We start from the raw sequence: 18,021 nt of genomic DNA, 5'->3' as shown, positions 1-18,021 counted from the left end.
TTAAGCTGAATCCTGATGGCGCCCAGGTGGAACCTTTTTCAAAATTGCGCCTCCCAGAAGGCACAGTCCGCACTGTCACAGAGACCTCTGGGAAATATTGTCCAAAGCCCAGGAGTAGGACCGCTATAAATGAGTCCACCACTTTTTAAAACATTATTCTTTTAGAATCTCATACTTGTGTACAATGTATTTTGACTATTGACACTTAAAACTCTTCATTCTACCCACTGCGATTCTTCTTTCCCAGCATGCATCTCAGCCCCAATGGCACCGCCCAGGTACCTCTGGGAAATGTGGTCCACTTTGTGGAGCATGCGCAGTACAAGGAGCTTTAGTAACGTGTTTAACTGCCTTGTTTGTTTATTCCCGTGATCTTGTATCATATTAGTTATGTTATATTTTATTTTCTGAGGCAATTGCGAATGTGCTTATTTCTACGTTTTCTTCTAAAATTTGTCGTCAGTATTTGCTACCATCAGTATTTGCTACAGGGATGACTACTCCGACACAGTTGGCTGTGACCACACCCAAATGTTTGGTACCCTAGTATAGCCCCATTATGTCTAGAACACAGTTTTGTTTTTCTCCAATACATCCCTACTGCAGTTTCCCCTCCCCCATCACTCTCGTTTTCTCCTATCTCACCTCCCTTCAACCTTAGTTCCACTCCTCCTCCTTTTCTGTTCAGAAAAACAGACAAAAAAGCCCCCAAACCACTCAAACTAAACAACACAAACAAACAACAACCACCCCCCCCAATCAAAAGCAAAGCCAAAACAAAACAACAAACCAACCCTGCCCTCCCAGGGATATTTATTTACATTATACTTAGCAATTTCTGACTGAAAACTCGTTCCACAGGGATCCTTCATACTATGGATGCTGTTCAGATGTTTATGAGCATCTTTGAATTTCAGACTTGCTTGGTGGGCTTGTCCCATAGTCAGTGATGCTTGTTTTCTTCTCTGATCCAGATGCCACGTGATATTTCATATTCTACCCACGTTTTTAGGGGTTATAAGCAATCCTACAATAAGCAATGTAGGACTGGTGGTGGAATACAAGAGGAAGACTAAAAATGTAGTATACATTTCAACATGATAAAAGGATTAGGTTAACATGATTACCTAGCCCCTGGCATCAAATGCCCAATTATAACTTTATATGAGAGTGTTCATATAGTGAACAACAACTAGCCTTCAACGATGTTTAATTTCAGAAGCACAGAAGCTAGGTGTTAAGAAGGTGTTTTTTTGCCTCGCATATGTTTTGTCTCTGATATAACAAAGCGAGTTCCTTTCTGGCCTTAATAATATGATGTAGCACTTGGGGACAAAGATGATGCCTAAGAGTGATGTGCTGGAAGCCAAGATAGAGAAGACTTCCATAGCCACCATGATCTTCCCCTTGGTACTGTGGTAGACAGGGAGGAAGGTGACCCAGACACTGCAGAACACCAGCATGCTGAAAGCCAGGAACTTGGCTTCATTGAAGGTGTCAGGCAGATTTCTGGACAAGAAAGCCATAAAGTAGCTCCCTAAGGCTAGTGCTCCCAAGTATCCCAAGGTGCAGTGAAATGCAATAGCTGAGCCTTTGTTGCAAATGATGATGATGTGTCCATGTTCTGAGTGAGCATCTTTATCAATAAAGGGAGATGTTGTCAGCCAAATTCCAGAAAGAACAACTTGGATCAGGGTACATAAGGGGATAATGAAATTAGGGGCCCTTGATATCAGCAGCCATCTTCTAACTCTTCCTGGAGCAGTGATCTTGAAGGCTATAACTACAGTGATAGTTTTGGCCAACACAGTGGAAAGAGCCACGGTGAAGAGAAGTCCAAAAATATTTTGCTGCAGGACACAGGTGGCTGTGCTAGGATGACCGATGAAGAGCAAGGGACAGAGAAAACAGAGGGTCAGAGTGATGAGCAGGGTGTAACTAAGAGTCAGGTTATTGGCCTTGACAATGGGGGTATCTCTGTTCTTAAGAAATACCCCAAGAACAGCAGCTGTGAGCAAGGAGAAGCCCAGAGACATGAAACAAAGTATCTTTCCCAAGAGGTCATCATAGTCCAGAAAAGTCACAGTTTTCTGTAGGCAGTGTATCTTCTCTGTGTTTGCGTAATGAGTTTCTGGACACTTCACACACTGATCCATATCTGGCAGGAATGCATGTGATCATGAGTGCATACTCTGATTTTCCCTTTTATTTTAAGCCATTTCCCAGCTTCCACACATTGCACTGTTATCAGAACAATCTTCCTTTGTTTCTGATATACATATAAAAACACTTTCCAGATAATATTTCTAATCCTGACTTCCAGATGCTCTGAAATGCCCAGGATTACAGGTGAGGCCACAACATCTACCCCAACACCGGAGTAATTGGGATCCCCAGGATCTAGGTACCCAGGAACCTGTGCCCAGAACCTGAACCTGGAGCAGACCTGGGGCACTGGCTCTGCCCCCACTCCTACAATACCCAGATGGAGTCCAACTTACAGGTGCTCTCAAATGCCCAGGATTACAGACCCACAACACCCAGAAGAAGCTCGACTCCCAGGTGCTTTAACATGCCCAGGATCACAGGATCACAGAGGAAGCTGGAAGTCCAGGAGACCTTACACACTCAGGAGCACTGGAGATCTGACAGATTTAAGATCACAGTTGGGACCACAACATCTTTCCCAACACTCAGAATAAGTGATATCCTCACAGAAACAAGGGAAAGACAACCTCCGCCCTAGCCAGAGGCATGGGTTCCTTCCAGCTTGCGCCTGTGCCCTGCGTAGGGTCTGGCTCCCCACATACTCCTGTAACACCCAGAGAAAGCTTGACTCCCAGGAGCTCTGACACAACAGGATCTCAGGAACTTGGTCACACCAGAATTTCAGTATCCCAGAGGGAGTTTGATACACCCAGGATCTCACAATCACAGGATTCCAGAATCACAGGATCACAGGATCACAGGATCACAGAGACAGCTGTACTCTGGTGAGTTCTGATACAACCAGGATCACAGGAAGAACAGGCTCCAGCTAGAGACAGCAAAAGCAGGTAGCACTAGAGATAACCAGATGGGCAAGAACATAAGCAACAGAAATCAAGGCTATATGGCATCATCAGAGCCCAGTTCTTTCACCACAGCAAGTCCTGGATACCCCATCAAAGTGGAAAAGCAAGATTCGGATTTAAAATCACATCTCATGATGATGATAGAGGACTGTAAGAAGGATATAAATAACTCCCTTACAGGGGAATGGAGGTACATAGGTAGAAGCCCTTAAAGAGGAAACAGAAAAATCCCTTAAAGAATTACAGGACAACACAACCAAACAGGTGAAGGAATTGTACAAAACCATCCAGGATCTAAAAATGGAAGTAGAAACAATAAAGAAATCACCAAGGGAGACAACCCTGGAGATAGAAAACATAGGGAAGAGACCAGGAGTCATAGATATAAGCTCTACCAACAGAATACAAGAGATAGAAGAGAGAACTTCAGGTGCAGAAGATTCCATAGAAAACATTGACACACACTCAAAGAAAATGGAAAATGCAAAAAGGTCCTAACCCAAAACATTCAGGAAATCCAGGACACAATGAGCAGACCAAACCTAATGATAATAGGTATAGAAGACAGCAAAGATTCCCAACTTAAAGGGCCACTAAATATCTTCAACAAAATTATAGAAGAAAACTTCCTTAACTTAAAGAAAGAGATGCCAATGAACATACAAGAAGCCTACAGAACTCCAAATAGATTGGACCAGAAAAGAAATTCCTCCTTTTACATAATAAAACACTAAATGCTCAAAACAAAGAATATTAAAAGCAGTAAGGGAAAAAGGTCAAGTAACATATAAAGGCAGACCTATCAGAATAACCCAACACTTCTCACCAGAGACTTGAAAATCCAGAAGATCCTAGGTAGATGTCATATAGACCCCAAGAGAACACAAATGTCAGCCCAGGCTACTATACCCAAAGTTCTCAATTACCATAGATGGAGGAACCAAGATATTCATGACAAAACCAAATTTACACAATATCTTTCCACAAATCCAGCCCTACAAAGGATGATAGATCCAAAAGTTCAACACAAGGAGGGTAACTACACCCTAGAAAAAACAAGAAAGTAATCTTTGAACAAATGCAAAAAAAAAAAAAATAGCCACACAAATGCAATTCCCCTCTAATAACAAAAATAACACAAAGTAACAACCCCCTTGCCTTAATATCTCTTAACATCAATAGACTCCTGATCTTCAATAACAGCATAAATGATAGAAAGCCAACATTCACGTGGAAACTGAACAATACTCTACTCAATGATTCCTTGGTCAAGGATGAAATAAAGAAAGAAATTAAAGGCTTTTTAGAGTTTAATGAAAATGAAGCCACAACATACCCAAACTTATGGGACACAATGAAGGCAGTCTTAAGAGGAAAAATCATAGCCCTGAGTGCCTCCAAAAAGAAACTAGAGAGAGCATACACTAGCAGCCTGACAGCACACCTAGAAGCTCTAGAACAAAAGGAAGCAAATTCACCCAAGAGGAGTAGATGGCAGAAAATAATCAAACCCAGGGTTGAAATCAACCAAGTAGAAACAGAAAGAACTATTCAAAGAATCAACCAAACCAGGATCTGGTTCTTTGAGAAAATCAACAAGATAGATAAACCCTTAGCCAGATTAACTAGAGGGCACAGGGACAGTATCCTAATTAACAAAATCAGAAATGAAAAAGGTGACATAACAACAGAACCTGAGGAAATCCAAAACATCATCAGATCCTACTACAAAACGCTATACTCAACAAAACTAGAAAATCTGGATGAAATGAACAACTTCCTATAAAGATACCAGGTACCAAAGTTAAATCAGGAACATCAATGGACTCAATTCACCAATAAAAAGACATAGACTAACAGACTAAATATGAAAACATGATCCAGCAATTTGTTGCATACAGGAAATGCACCTCAATGACAAAGACAGAGAGTACCTCAGAGTAAAAGGTTGTAAAACAATTTTCCAAGAAAATGGTCCAAAGAAACAAGCTGGAGTAGCCATTCTAATATCAAATAAAATCAACTTTCAACCAAAAGTTATCAAAAAGATAAGGAAGGACACTTCATACTCATTAAAGGAAAAATCTACCAAGATGAACTCTCAATTCTGAACATTTATGATCCAAATGCAAGGGTACCCACATTCATAAAAGAAACTTTACTAAAGCTCAAAGCACACATTAAGTCTCACACAATAGTAGTGGGATACATCAACACCCCACTCTCATCAATGGATATACCATGGAAACAGAAAATAAACTAACAGTGAAACTAACAGAAGTTGTTAACCAGGCTGCTTTAAAAGATATGTATAGAACATTTCATCCTAAAACAAAAGAATATACCTTCTTCTCAGCACCTAACTTCTCCAAAAGTTACCATATAATCGGTCACAAAACAGTCTTCAAAAGATACAAGAAGATCACAAGAATCTTATGCACCCTATCAGATAAACCCGGAATAAGGCTGGTCTTCAATAACAACAAAAACAACAGAAAACCCAGACATACCACCAGAGAACTCCTAAACCTGATAAACAACTTCATCAAAGTGGCTGGATATAATATGAACTCAAACAAACCAGTACCCTTTCTCTACTCAAAGGATAAACAGACTGAGAAAGAAATTAGGGAAAGGACACCCTTCACAATAGTCACAAGTAATATATAATACCTTGATGTGACGATAATCAAGCAAATGAAAGATCTGTATGACAAGAACTTCAAGTCTCTGAAGAAGTCAAAGATCTCAGAAGATGGAAAGATCTCCCATGCTTATGGATTGGCAGGATTAATATAGTAAAAATGGCCACCTTGCTGAAGGGTATTTACAGATTCAGTGCAATCCCCATCAAAATTCCAACTCAATTCTTCATGGAGTTAGAAAGAGTAATTTGCAAATTCATCTGGAATAACAAAAACCTCAGGATACCCCAAACAATTCTCAACATTAAAAGAACTTCTGGGTGAAATCACCATCTTGGACCTCAAGTTGTATCACAGAGCAATAGTGATAAAAACTGTATGGTATTGGAGCAGCGACAGGCAGGTAGCTCAGTGGAATAGAATTGAAGACCCACAAATGAACCTCCACACCTATGGTCCCTTGATCTTTGACAAAGGAGCTAAAGCCATCCAGTGGAAAAAGAGCAGCTTTTTCAACAACTGGCAATGGTTCAACTGGTGGTAGAAGGACTCATATAGAAGAATGCAAATCAATCTCTTATTATTTCCTTGTACAATGCTCAAGTCCAAGTAGATCAAGGGCCTCCACATAAAACCAGATACATTGAAACTAATAGAAGAGAAAGTGGGGGAGAGCCTTGAGCAAATGGGCACAGAGGAAAATCTCCTTAACAGAACACCAATGGCTTATGCTCTAAGATCAAGAATTGACAAATGGGACCTCATAAAATTGCAAAGCTTCTGTAAGGCAAAGGACACTATCAATAGGGCAAAACAGCAACCAACAAATCAGAAAAAGATCTTTACCAATCCTAAATCTGTTACAGGACTAATATCCAGATATACAAAGAATTTAAGAAGTTAAATCCAGAGAACCAAAAAAATCCTATTAAAAAATGGGCTACAGAGAGAATTCTCAACTGAGGAATACTAAATGGTTGAAAATCACCTAAAGAAATGTTCAACATTCTTAGTCATCAGGGAAATATAAATCAAAACAACCCTGAGATTCCACCTCACATCAGTCAGAATGACTAAGATCAAAAACTCAGGTGACAGCGGATGCTGGGGAGGATGTGGAGAAAGAGGAACACTCCTCCATTGTTGGTGGATTGCAAGCTGGTACAACCACTAAGGCAACCAGCCTGGTGGTTCCTCAGAAAAATTCGACATACTACTATGTGAGGACCAAGCTATACCATTCCTGAGCATATACCCAAAATATGTCCCAGCATGTAATAAGGAAATATACTCCCCTCTGTTCATAACAGCCTTATTTATAATATTCAGAAGCTGGAAATAACCCAGATATCCTTCAACAGAGGAATGGATACAGAACATGTGATACATTTACACAATGAAGTACTACTCAGCTATTAAAAACAATGAGTTCATGAAATTTTTAGGCAAATGGATGGAACTAAAAAAATACCATCCTGAGCGAGGTAACCCAGCCACAAAAGAATACACATGGTATGCAATCATTGATAAGTGGATATTTGTCCAATAGCTCAGAATATCCAAGATACCATTCAGAGACCAAATGAAGCTCAAGAAGAAGGAAGACTGAAGTGTGGATACTTCAGTCCCTCTTAGAATGGGTAAGAAAATATTCATGGGAGCAAATATGGAGACAAAGACATAAAACAGATCCAGAGACTGCCCCACCTGGGCATTCATCCCATATACAGTCACCAAACACACACTATTGGGGATGCCAAGAAATGCTTCCTGACAGGAGCCAGATATATCTGTCCCCTGAGAGTCTCTACCAGAGTCTGACAAATACAGTGGCAGATATTTGCTGCCAACCATTAGACTGAGCATGGGGACCACAATGGAGGAGTTAATAAAAGGACTGAAGGAGCTGAAGAGATTGGCAACCTCATAGGAAGAAGAACAATATTAACCAGTCACCCAGAGCACCCAGGGACTAAGCCACCAACCACGGTGTACACATGGAGTGACCCATGGCTCTAGCTGCATATGTAGCAGGGGGTGGCCTTGTTGGACATCAATGGGAGGAGAGGCCCTTGGTCCTGTGAAGGCTCAATGCCCCAGTGTAGGGTGGGGAGGCGGGAGTGGGTGGGTGGTTGGGGAAGCATGCCCATAGAAACAAGTTCATGTGAACGGTTAGTAGGTTTCCAGAGGGGAAAATGGCAAATGGGGTAAGATTTGAAGGTAAATAAAAAAAAAATCCAATAAAAGGAAAAAAGAAAAAGAAAACTTTCAGTAAGACAAAAAAAAAAAAAAAAAAAAAAAAAAAAAAAAAAAAAAGCCAGAAGATCAGGTACAGGCCAAACTAGTCAGAAGATAAGCACCATAAGTCCTGCCCTTAACCTGGTCAGACACTCCCTTCTGCATCAGAGCTCATGCAGGGCAGCAGAAATCCATGCTACAAAGACCAGAAGGCCAAAGAGAGAAAAGAAAGTAAAAACCGGAAGACAAACCTAGAATATAGCACTTAGATTTATTATGATCCCAAACCCAGATACCTAAAAGCCAGTATAAGAACCCAGTCAACAACAGTCAGGACAATCTGACTGACCCGAGCCCAGCTATCCTAAGACAGCAAGACTAGAATATTTCTTTCTTTCTTTCTTTCTTTCTTTCTTTCTTTCTTTCTTTCTTTCTTTCTTTCTTTCTTTCTTTCTTTTTTTTTTATTATTTTCTTTATTTACATTTCAAATGCTATCCCGAAGGTTTCCTATACCCCGTCCCCCACCTCTGCTCCCCTACCCACACACTCCCACTACTTGGCCCAGGCCTTGCCTTGTGCTGGGTCATATAGAGTTTGCAAGACCAAGGGGCCTCTCTTCCCAGTGATGGCTGATTAGGCCATCTTCTGCTACATATGCACCTAGAGACACAAACTCAGGAGGTACTGGTTAGTTCATATTGTTGTTCCACCTACACGGTTGTAGCCCCCTTCAGCTCCTTGGGTACTTTCTCTAGCTCCTCCATTGGGGACCCTGTGTTCCATCCAAAAGCTGGCTGTGAGCATCCACTACGGTGTTTGCCAGGCACTGGCATAGCCTCACAAGAGTCCGCAATATCAGGGTCCCTTCAGCAGAATCTTGCTGGCATGAGCATTAGTATCTAGGTTTGGTGGCTGATGATGGGATGGACTCCCGGATGGGGTAGTCTCTGGATAAGACTAGAATATTTCAATGCATCTGAAGCAGAAGAAAATCACCTTAAAACAAAGTTTAGAAAATTGATATTGTCCTTAAAGAAGAAATGAAAAAAAAATCTTAAAGAAATTGAGGAAAGACAAACAAAAAATTGGAGGAAATCAGAAATACCTTAAAAAAAAAAACCCAAACAAACAAGTGAAGGAAATTGTTCCAGACCTGAAAATGGAAACAGGAGGTATAAAACAAATATAAATTGAGGGAATTCTGGAAACAGAAAATTTGGGTAGGTGAACAGGAACTTTAGGCCCAAGTATCACCAGTGGAATACAAGAGATGGAAAAAAGAATCTGGGCGATGAAGATATTATATATAAAAAAACCTAGATTCGTTGGTCAATAAAAATTAAATCTAAAAATTTCCTCGCCCCCAAACATTCAGGAAGTCTCACACATTATGAAAAGACTAAAACTCAGAACAATAGAATAGAAGAAAAAGATTCCCAGCTCAAAAACCGATTTATCAACAGTATAAAAGAAAAAATTTCTAACCTAAAGAAGTTTATAAAGGTCCAAGAAGTGTATGGAATGCTAAAAGTTGATTGGACCAGAAAAGGACATTTCCAAGCCCCATAATAATAAAAACCACAAAATGTACAGAACAAGGAGAGAGTATTAAAAGCTGCAAAGGAAAAAAGGCCAAGTAAGATAGAAAGGCTCATCTATTAGAATTATACCTGTGTTCTCAATGGAGATGCTCAAAGCTAGAAAGACCTGGACAGATGACTTGAAGACCCTAAGAGACCACAGATACGAGCCAGCAAAACTTTCAATCACCATACATGGGAAGACCAAGATATTCCATGACAAAACATAATTCAAACAGTATCTTTCCACCAACCCAGTCTTACAGAGGATACTAGAAGGAAAACTTCAACCCAATGAGGCTAACTGAACTCAAGAAAACACAAGAAATAAATAATTTCTATGAAGATTCTCAAAGCCAGAAGGGCCTAAACATATGTCTTTTAGACTCCAGGAGACCAAAGATGTCAGCCCAGCATAACTGCCAATCACCGTACATGGAGAAAACAAGATATTTCATGACAAAGTCAAGTATAAACATAATCTATCTACAAATCCATTCCTATAGAAAGTACTAGAAAGAAAACTTCAACCCAAGGAGATTAACTGCACCCAAGTATATGCAAGCAATAAATAATTTCACTCCAGCAAAAGAAGGTACACACACACACCGCCACTACCACCACCACCACCACCACTAAAATAACAGGAATTAGCAATCCTTGGTTAATAACATCTATTAGTATTAATGGACTCAATTCCCCAATAAAAAGACACAGGCTAACAGAGTGGACATGAAAGCAGGATCGTTCTGACATAGACTTTTTTTTTTTAAAGATTTATTTTATTTATTATTTTATGTATATGAGTGCACTGTAGCTGTACAGATAGTTGTGAGCCATCATGTGGTTGCTGGGAATTGAACTCAGGACCTCTGCTCACTCTGGCCCCACTTGCTCTGGCCCAAAGATTTATTTATTATTATATGTAAGTACACTATAGCTGTGTTCAGACACACCAGAAGAGGGCATTAGATCTCATTACAGATGGTTGTGAGTGTGGGGAGCAGGTGTGCCAAGCCCCGTGGTCCCTGTTTGTCAAGAGCCTGAGCCTGAACTCTATGTGGGGAGCGGGTAAGCCCCGTGTTCCCTGGCTGCAAGAACCTGAGCCTGCTGAGCCTGTGTGGATGATCCTGTACTGTACTGCCTGCTGAGTTACTGGACAATCACCGAGCACCCTGGCTGAATGCTGACTGGATCCAGGAGATGGGGGAGGGATTAGGTCAGAGGACTGAAAACAGGATGCACCCCAGGCAGAGGGGAGAATGTTGTCCTGAAGAAGCTCAGAGGACTGAGAAAAACAGGATGTGCCCCGGAGGGAGGGAGGAGAATGCTGTGGGAAAAGGCTGTAAACATTTCAGTTGGAGCAAGCAGTTGAAGAGTCTGGTTGGGTTTAGTTGGAGCCGGGAGAGGGTTAGAGAAAGCTGTTTGTGAGAGGGAGAGGAAAAGCTGCTTGGAGAGATAAAGAAGAAATCTGTTTGGAACCTGACTTGGTGTTTGTGTCATTTCTCCCCATCTCTGCCGGTCAGATTTTGGGGGTCTGTGGCATGTTAGCCACCATGTGGTTGCTGAGATTTGAACTCAGGACCTTTGAAAGAGCAGTCAGTGCTATTAACTGCTGAGTCATCTCTTCAGCTCCCTGACAGGGGCTTTTAAAATGAGATTCTCAATAGTGAAAGTGGGGTATGATTGACTCTTTTGCATGCTTGCAGTACCCATTTTCCCCTAATGGGTTGTCTTGTCCAGACTTGAAGGATTATGCCTAGTCTCATCTTGTTATGGCATGTTCAGTTGACATCTCTGTCATTTTGTGAAGGCAACTGGAAGAACAGTGGATGTAGGGGAGGGGGGACATCGGGGGTGTTGGCTGGGAGGAGGGGAGGCTATGATTAGGATGCACTGTATAATACATAGAATTTTATAAAATCAAATTAAAAAATAACATTATCATTTGCTAACAAGAACAGGGGTGTCAGGGAGCAAAATGTAGTGGTTTGAATGACAATACACTCCACTCCATACATATTTGTATGCATTTGCCCCTCATTGGTGGGACTATCTGGAAAGGGTTAGGAGATGTTCTTTTGGGAGATGTGTGTTGATGTTGAAGGGCTTTAAGGATCTTGTCATTCAGAGCTCTCAATTGTTTTTGTTATGCTGTCTTAGTTATTTTTCAATTGCTGAGACGAGACATCATGACCAAGGCAATTTATAAAAGATAGCTTTTAACTTGCAGACTCACAGTTCCAGATGGTGGACATGGCAAACTACAGGAAGGAAGGGATCTGGAAAAAATTGCTGAAAGCTGGCATCAGAACCAGAAGCATGAGGCAGAGGACGGGGAGGTAGAGGTGGAAGAGGAGAGAGACTGGGAGAGGGAGAGAGTAGGAGAGAGGGAGAGTGAATGCTAGTCCATTTTATGTTGATACCTCCAAACCCACCCTCAATGACAGTCCTCCTTGAACATAGCCACACATCCTAATCCTTCCCAAACAATTCTGTAACTGTAGCCCAGGTATTCAACCATAAGAGCATATGGGGGCCCTTCTCATTCAAACTATCACACTTTGCTCTGTCTTCACAGACTCTAAGTACCTGGAACTATAAGCCAATTAAAGGTCTTCTATTATAAGTTGCGTGGTCACATTGCTTTGTCATATCAGTAGAAAAGAAACTAAGACAAAAGGCATGGTGAAATGAAGCAGAGTGCTCTTGTAGAGCCCTAATTTTAAGACTTCCCCAAAACCTGTTCCCTAGATCATTAGGAATGTGGCTAGTAAAGAGCCTTTGTTCTCTTAGGGCAGCTGAAGGTCTTCTGTTCCTCCACCTGACAGCTAGCTAGGCAATTATCTCAGTTGCCCCAGCCAGGCACCCATCTTCCTATGTTTGAGACTGAAAGAAAATTCAAAGGCTCAAGGCCGAACACTGTAAAGACGGAGCCCACCCGGCCGCTGAGACTAACAAGGCCATACAGATAAAGGAGTGCCGGAGCCAGCCGGGGCTGTCAAGGTTAGCTCATAAACTCTGCCAAGGAGGCATCTCACCCCGGTTCACTCAGGGTCACACACTGACCAGAGGTGCCCCAGACTAGGCCCCCGGCCTCTGGAATTCTGCCACTCCGGCTGGCTGTACTATCTTGTTGCATTGTATGTTCAAATGAGCCAATCACTTGTGGCTGCACCAACTCTCCTGCCCCCCCCAATCCTAACCCTATAAGAACCCCTTACTTCTGAGGGACTGGGTCGACTCCTCTGTCTCCTGCGTGAGATACGAGTCGGCCCGAGGCCTCGTAAATAAAGTACCTCATGTAATTTACAGCAAGGTGTGTATAAGGTGTATTTCGAGAATTTTCTGGGNACCCAAGAGAGTTCCGGACCAGAGGGAGTTCCTCCTTTCGGGGTCTTACACTCTGGCACTGATAAAGTTGTTTTCCTCTGTCAGCCTCAACTACAATGGTTCAAGAACACAAAGCAGGTATGAATTTCAATGCCAATAGTGTATTATTTCAGTGGGAAAAATGAGCTATAACTTGTGATTTCCTAACATTTGGAAGGAAGAGAATTATCTTCACTGAAGTGAACTGATTGCAGTTCACTTACGGATGTTTTCCATTTGCTTAGATACTGCAGACATGGACAGGTATGAATGTCTTCCGCATGACTGACTCTTACCTGTCTCATTGGAAACCTCATTCTCTGAACAAGGAGTGCAGTCAAAGCAGCAGGCAGCCTTGTCCTCCTGGTGGGTTTTCCTGAATCCAGGATGACAGCTCTCACTGCATACAGACTGTGGAATCTGAAAATTGATAGCAAATGGTCAGGTTTTTATGGAATCTCCAATAGAGTGGCTTTGAATGTAGAACCATTAATTTGTTTATGTCAGTTTCTCTAAATGCAGATAGTTGAATTGTTTTCACTACAAGGAACTGTCATTCATAGGCCCATGTGGTCAATGCTTGGCCCTAATAATGTGATTTGTTAGAAAATGGTTGAGAAGTTATGAGGTGAGTCATAGAAGTAAAAGTTTATGTGCTTTGTATCCTGTCTTGGTTTCACTACAAATCTACTTCCTCTTTACTCTTAGGTTACAAACACATTTAATGTGTGTTTTTTTCCATGGTAAATGCTCATCATGTCAGTTTGATGTGCTTTAGAATCACTGTGGAAATAACTCTATGAAAAGTATTGGGAAATATTTATTTAGATTAATTTACTTGAGGTGAAAAGATCATCTCTAATAGTGGGTGACCCCGATTTATTGGCCATGGTCCCTGAATAAATGAAAATCAGGAGAGGGTGTTGACAGCAGCACTCAGTAGTCTTTGCATGCTGACTATTAATGCAATGTGAATCACTTCCTCCACCATGGAAGAACCTGCTCTCAAACTGTGAGGCTAGAAAAATGCTCCCACATCATTTTGTTAGGTAGCATTTTTGCAACCGCAAGACAAACAACTAACACAGGTACACATTCCCATCATGTTCTTCTGTTCTGACTGGAGCCTTGAAGGAAAAGGCCAACTGATCATTGAATGAAAACTTCCAAGCCAGGATAAAACAAGCTTTCTGTCAGATGATCTGAGACAGTGATGGAAACCATCCTGTAAAATTCTGTATTCATGATATTAAGTAAATGAGTAGATTGGAAAATAAATAGTTCATTTTACAAAATTAGGTGTTAAGATAATTCTGTATATTGGTGGCCATTAATTGTTTATCAGTGGGCCCTGTGTGAGCAATGAAGAATCCTGACACTCAGAAACATGATTTTGAGATTTACATACTGTTCAAAATATAGAAGTAAGATGTAACCTACCTCTGTCGATCCTGTGGCCCACTGTATCATGTTAGAAGATATGGATAATTTCTGGTCCTTTGGAGCATTTGAAGAAAATGTTCCTACTTTCACATTTAGCCCAAGACCTTTTGGGAAATTCCAAAAGTTGAGAATGTCATATTCAACATGTGATTTCCTTTTCTGATCCAGAACCACATTCGTTCCATCCCGATTGATGAGTTGTGTTTTCCTTAGAAATGGGTGAAGCTAAAAGAGATGCATGTGCTTATATTACATAAACTCCAGACAAGTGTAGACAAAGCAGGATCAGGAAATATCTCTATTTGATTTTAACAGAAAAGCATCTTTAATATAGGTATTAATCACATCTAATACTTGATACCAAAAGCAACATCATCTTCTAAAATGTTCCAAGCAGTTTCATTAAAATACTTAGAACCAAGTACCCCTAAATCATGACTGTGCATGGAGAAAACGCTTAGCTTTTCTGAAAATATAGTCATACCCAATTACATTTAAAAAATATTTAGAGTTCACACTTTACAGTGATTACTGAGTGATTATTTACATAACGTAAGCATTTTAGAGGTGTTCATGTTCACTGTGATAGTTCTCCCTTAGTTTTCTGTTGTGTGAAATCTCTGGGGTAAGTGCACCTTTCCTATTGAAAATATTACTGTGAAGATATTGTATGGCTCTTTGTAATGCAACTATATATAATATATACATTGCACAGTCTTTCTTGCAGATTGTTGACAAAATAGTCTAAACTATGTATTGCCTAGTTTGAGTGAATTTATAAAGTCTTCAAGTGTCATGTTACTGTTATCACAATATCACTGAAGTGACATTACCTGCCAAGGGAAGAATACTATCTTTTTTCCATTTTCATGACTTTGAAATTGTACTTGATTGAGAATCATCTCATGGAGACTGTGGGCCACAACATACACAGCACTGTATACATTGTAACTCTCTTCACTCATGGCCATGTCAAATACGTTCCCAGGCAAGAATCCCAAGGAGGCATTAGGCAAACAGTTTTGTGAAATTTTACAATCTTTCTTAACAAATGAGCAATTGAAGAATGAGTGCCACAATACATGAAGATAAGTGTCTTCCGGGTATTTGGAAGGGTTGGATTTCTGCAAAAAATCTGTAAAATTAGGAATCTCCTCACGATGGTGTGAAAAAATAAGAGCTCCATGCAATGAGTCTACCATGAAATATCATCAAATTTAGAAACATCCCATTGTGAGATCAGTACCCAGACTTTCCATGTGAGTAACTTCTGTTTAATATTCACTATTAAGCTTAATAGAGAATCAGAATCCCCGTAAATAATAATCACATTCGATGATGATTCTAAGATCTGCACCTGATTTTTCCAGGGTTTGGTAAAAAATGAACCCTTGATGACTGGGATCATTTCTACAAATGCTATGCAGATTCCATTTTCATCCATCTCACTCCTCAAATCTGATAGAATCTGGGCACCTTTGTCATCATCTATGATGAATAACCCCACCCAGATCCAGTGGAAATGAAGAGTCAAAGATACAATGCCGCTTGTCAGAGATGTATCCTTGGGGGCCACCTGGTAGAGAGAAGGAAACTGCCTTTGTTCACACAGGAGACTATCAAAGGGCCCAAAAGTAAGCTGTAGAAAAAAATCAGACACAAGAACATCGTTATAAAATTCAACTCAATTCTACAGCAATGGTATGAAGTATTTAGGACAATCCTACTTTGAAGGTCAATCTTGACTTTTATGGATTTTCTAGAAAACTACAAAAAAATTCTTAGGTTCAATTGTGTCCTCTGTCTACTAGACCATTTTCATCTGTTCTAAGCTATAGAAATACAGATATACTATTAACTTTCTACCTCATCTCCCTATCTGTGAAGAGTGATTTAAGCTTCCCTGTTTTCCCTTACAGCTTCCTAAAATGTCACCATGTAGACCTGACCTCATGTCCTATCCCATCACTGTCTCTCACCTGTGGAAATTTGTAAAGATCCAGCAGGGCTCCTATGTTTTCAGATATTATCCATGATGGTCCAGTCAGTACAGCAGCTGAATTGCTCTCTCTTGCACTTATATAGTTAGGGATGTCATAATTAGACCCTGAAAGTGAGCTAAAAAGTTTTACCAGAGTGTACCTTTGACCATGTGGGACATTATTGATCTCAAATCCCAGGGATGTGTTGGGTAAAAGAAAGGGGTTGCTGTTGATCTCCTCAATGGCAAACCTCATGGCCAAAATACATTGATAGTTCCTCAATTTAAACCTGACCAGAGAAGGTAGAACAATATTTAGGAGGAAGACACATATCACATATAATATGTATACGTTTAGTGCAGTAACTTTTACAGTTTGAATGATTCTATTTCCAAAAATCAATGTTTAAATATATTCTCAGTATTTTATGGAAATAGAACATAATTATTTTTTTCCCCTTTACTTATTTTTTTTTTATTTTATAAAATTAGATCCAATTTTATTAAGGATTTCAGATTATATATTTCAGACTTCTAGAGAATAGAACCATTAGGACTGACAGATGACATAATAAACACTGACCCCTGAAGCTCCACACAGCACTTTCCCATTACAAGAGCCAGCTACCTCTTCGCTTCGGCAACAGCTACTTCCTATAGAAGGGAAGACTGCGCTAGTCTGTAAGTTCACTGAAAATGAGATCCTATCTTTAGGTTACAAACTTCAATGTTCAAGAAAATAGGCTGTGTTTAGATGAACTATGATTACAGAAAATAGCAGAAACCATCTAAGAAAAAGTAACCAAATCATTCTCAAAATAAAATATAATTGGTTAAGGATTTCCAGTAGTTAAAAATCTCAGGAAGATGTTAGCTATAGAATGTGTTCACATTCTAAGAGCTTAAATACTAAAATCTCACAAAAAGAACTATCACCTCAAAACAAGTGTTTTTTTCCTCAATGTGAATTTTATTAACAGCAGGAACTTCCCTTGGATTACAATCCAATTACTACACCCTGTCAAAACCTACTCCTGCCCCCAAAGTGAACAGTAATTAGCCTGAGGTATTTNAAATGTGGCTCTTGGTGGTCTGAAACTTAATGCAACTTCATGCCAAACTCCCCTGCCTCATTACCACCTTAGGGTGGTTTTATAATGTGGTCACTTGAAATATCTGAAGGGGGTTAAAATGCTAACTCAAAAATCCCAAAACCCTTCAATCTCTTGAAATCATACACGACTTTCATTCATTCCCACTAAAATCGGAGCCACATGCTCAGATCTAGAATAGAAGTGTTTAAACTTCATTCTCCAGTTTAATTGTCAAAGCTTGGTGTGAATATAATGCTGAACATCACACTCATGGTATAGAGGCCCAATTTTTTGAGCATTTTGTAAGACTGAGTTTGNGAGAATTACCCCAATATGCCTTAACAGAGTTGAGGTAGTTGAATCAACAGTGCCACCCATCCTCGGTTATGCACAGTAAACAGCATGGCTCCAGATACTCCTCACCCTTCGCACTGANGACAGAATGAACAAAGTCCAAACAAAGGNTTCAGTTCTAACAAGTACAACTGCACCTTTCTGCTCAAACTAGAGCATATCACTTTTCTTTAAAGCTCCTCCAGCGTTGTTTAATATAGAAAACTAGGCACCCCTGAATTCCAACTAACCCTCTGCAA

The 18,021-nt window shown here is 40.3% G+C and overlaps 1 protein-coding gene across 1 annotated transcript in view; it reads right to left on the bottom strand.

Annotated features, from left to right (window-relative positions):
* Positions 1–1,199: 1,199 nt before the first annotated feature.
* The window catches only part of LOC110336847 (vomeronasal type-2 receptor 116-like), a 28,331-nt gene continuing 11,509 nt past the window's right edge, over positions 1,200–18,021 (bottom strand). The window contains 6 exon segments of the mRNA XM_021219590.1: positions 1,200–2,158; positions 13,207–13,330; positions 14,351–14,578; positions 15,187–15,563; positions 15,566–15,992; positions 16,333–16,624. Coding sequence (XP_021075249.1) covers positions 1,200–2,158; positions 13,207–13,330; positions 14,351–14,578; positions 15,187–15,563; positions 15,566–15,992; positions 16,333–16,624 — 2,407 coding nt within the window.

This window comes from Mus pahari, chromosome 19 (assembly GCF_900095145.1).
Source record: "Mus pahari chromosome 19, PAHARI_EIJ_v1.1, whole genome shotgun sequence".
Taxonomy (NCBI): Eukaryota; Metazoa; Chordata; class Mammalia; order Rodentia; family Muridae; genus Mus; species Mus pahari.
This window is presented reverse-complemented; position numbering and strand designations above follow the sequence as displayed.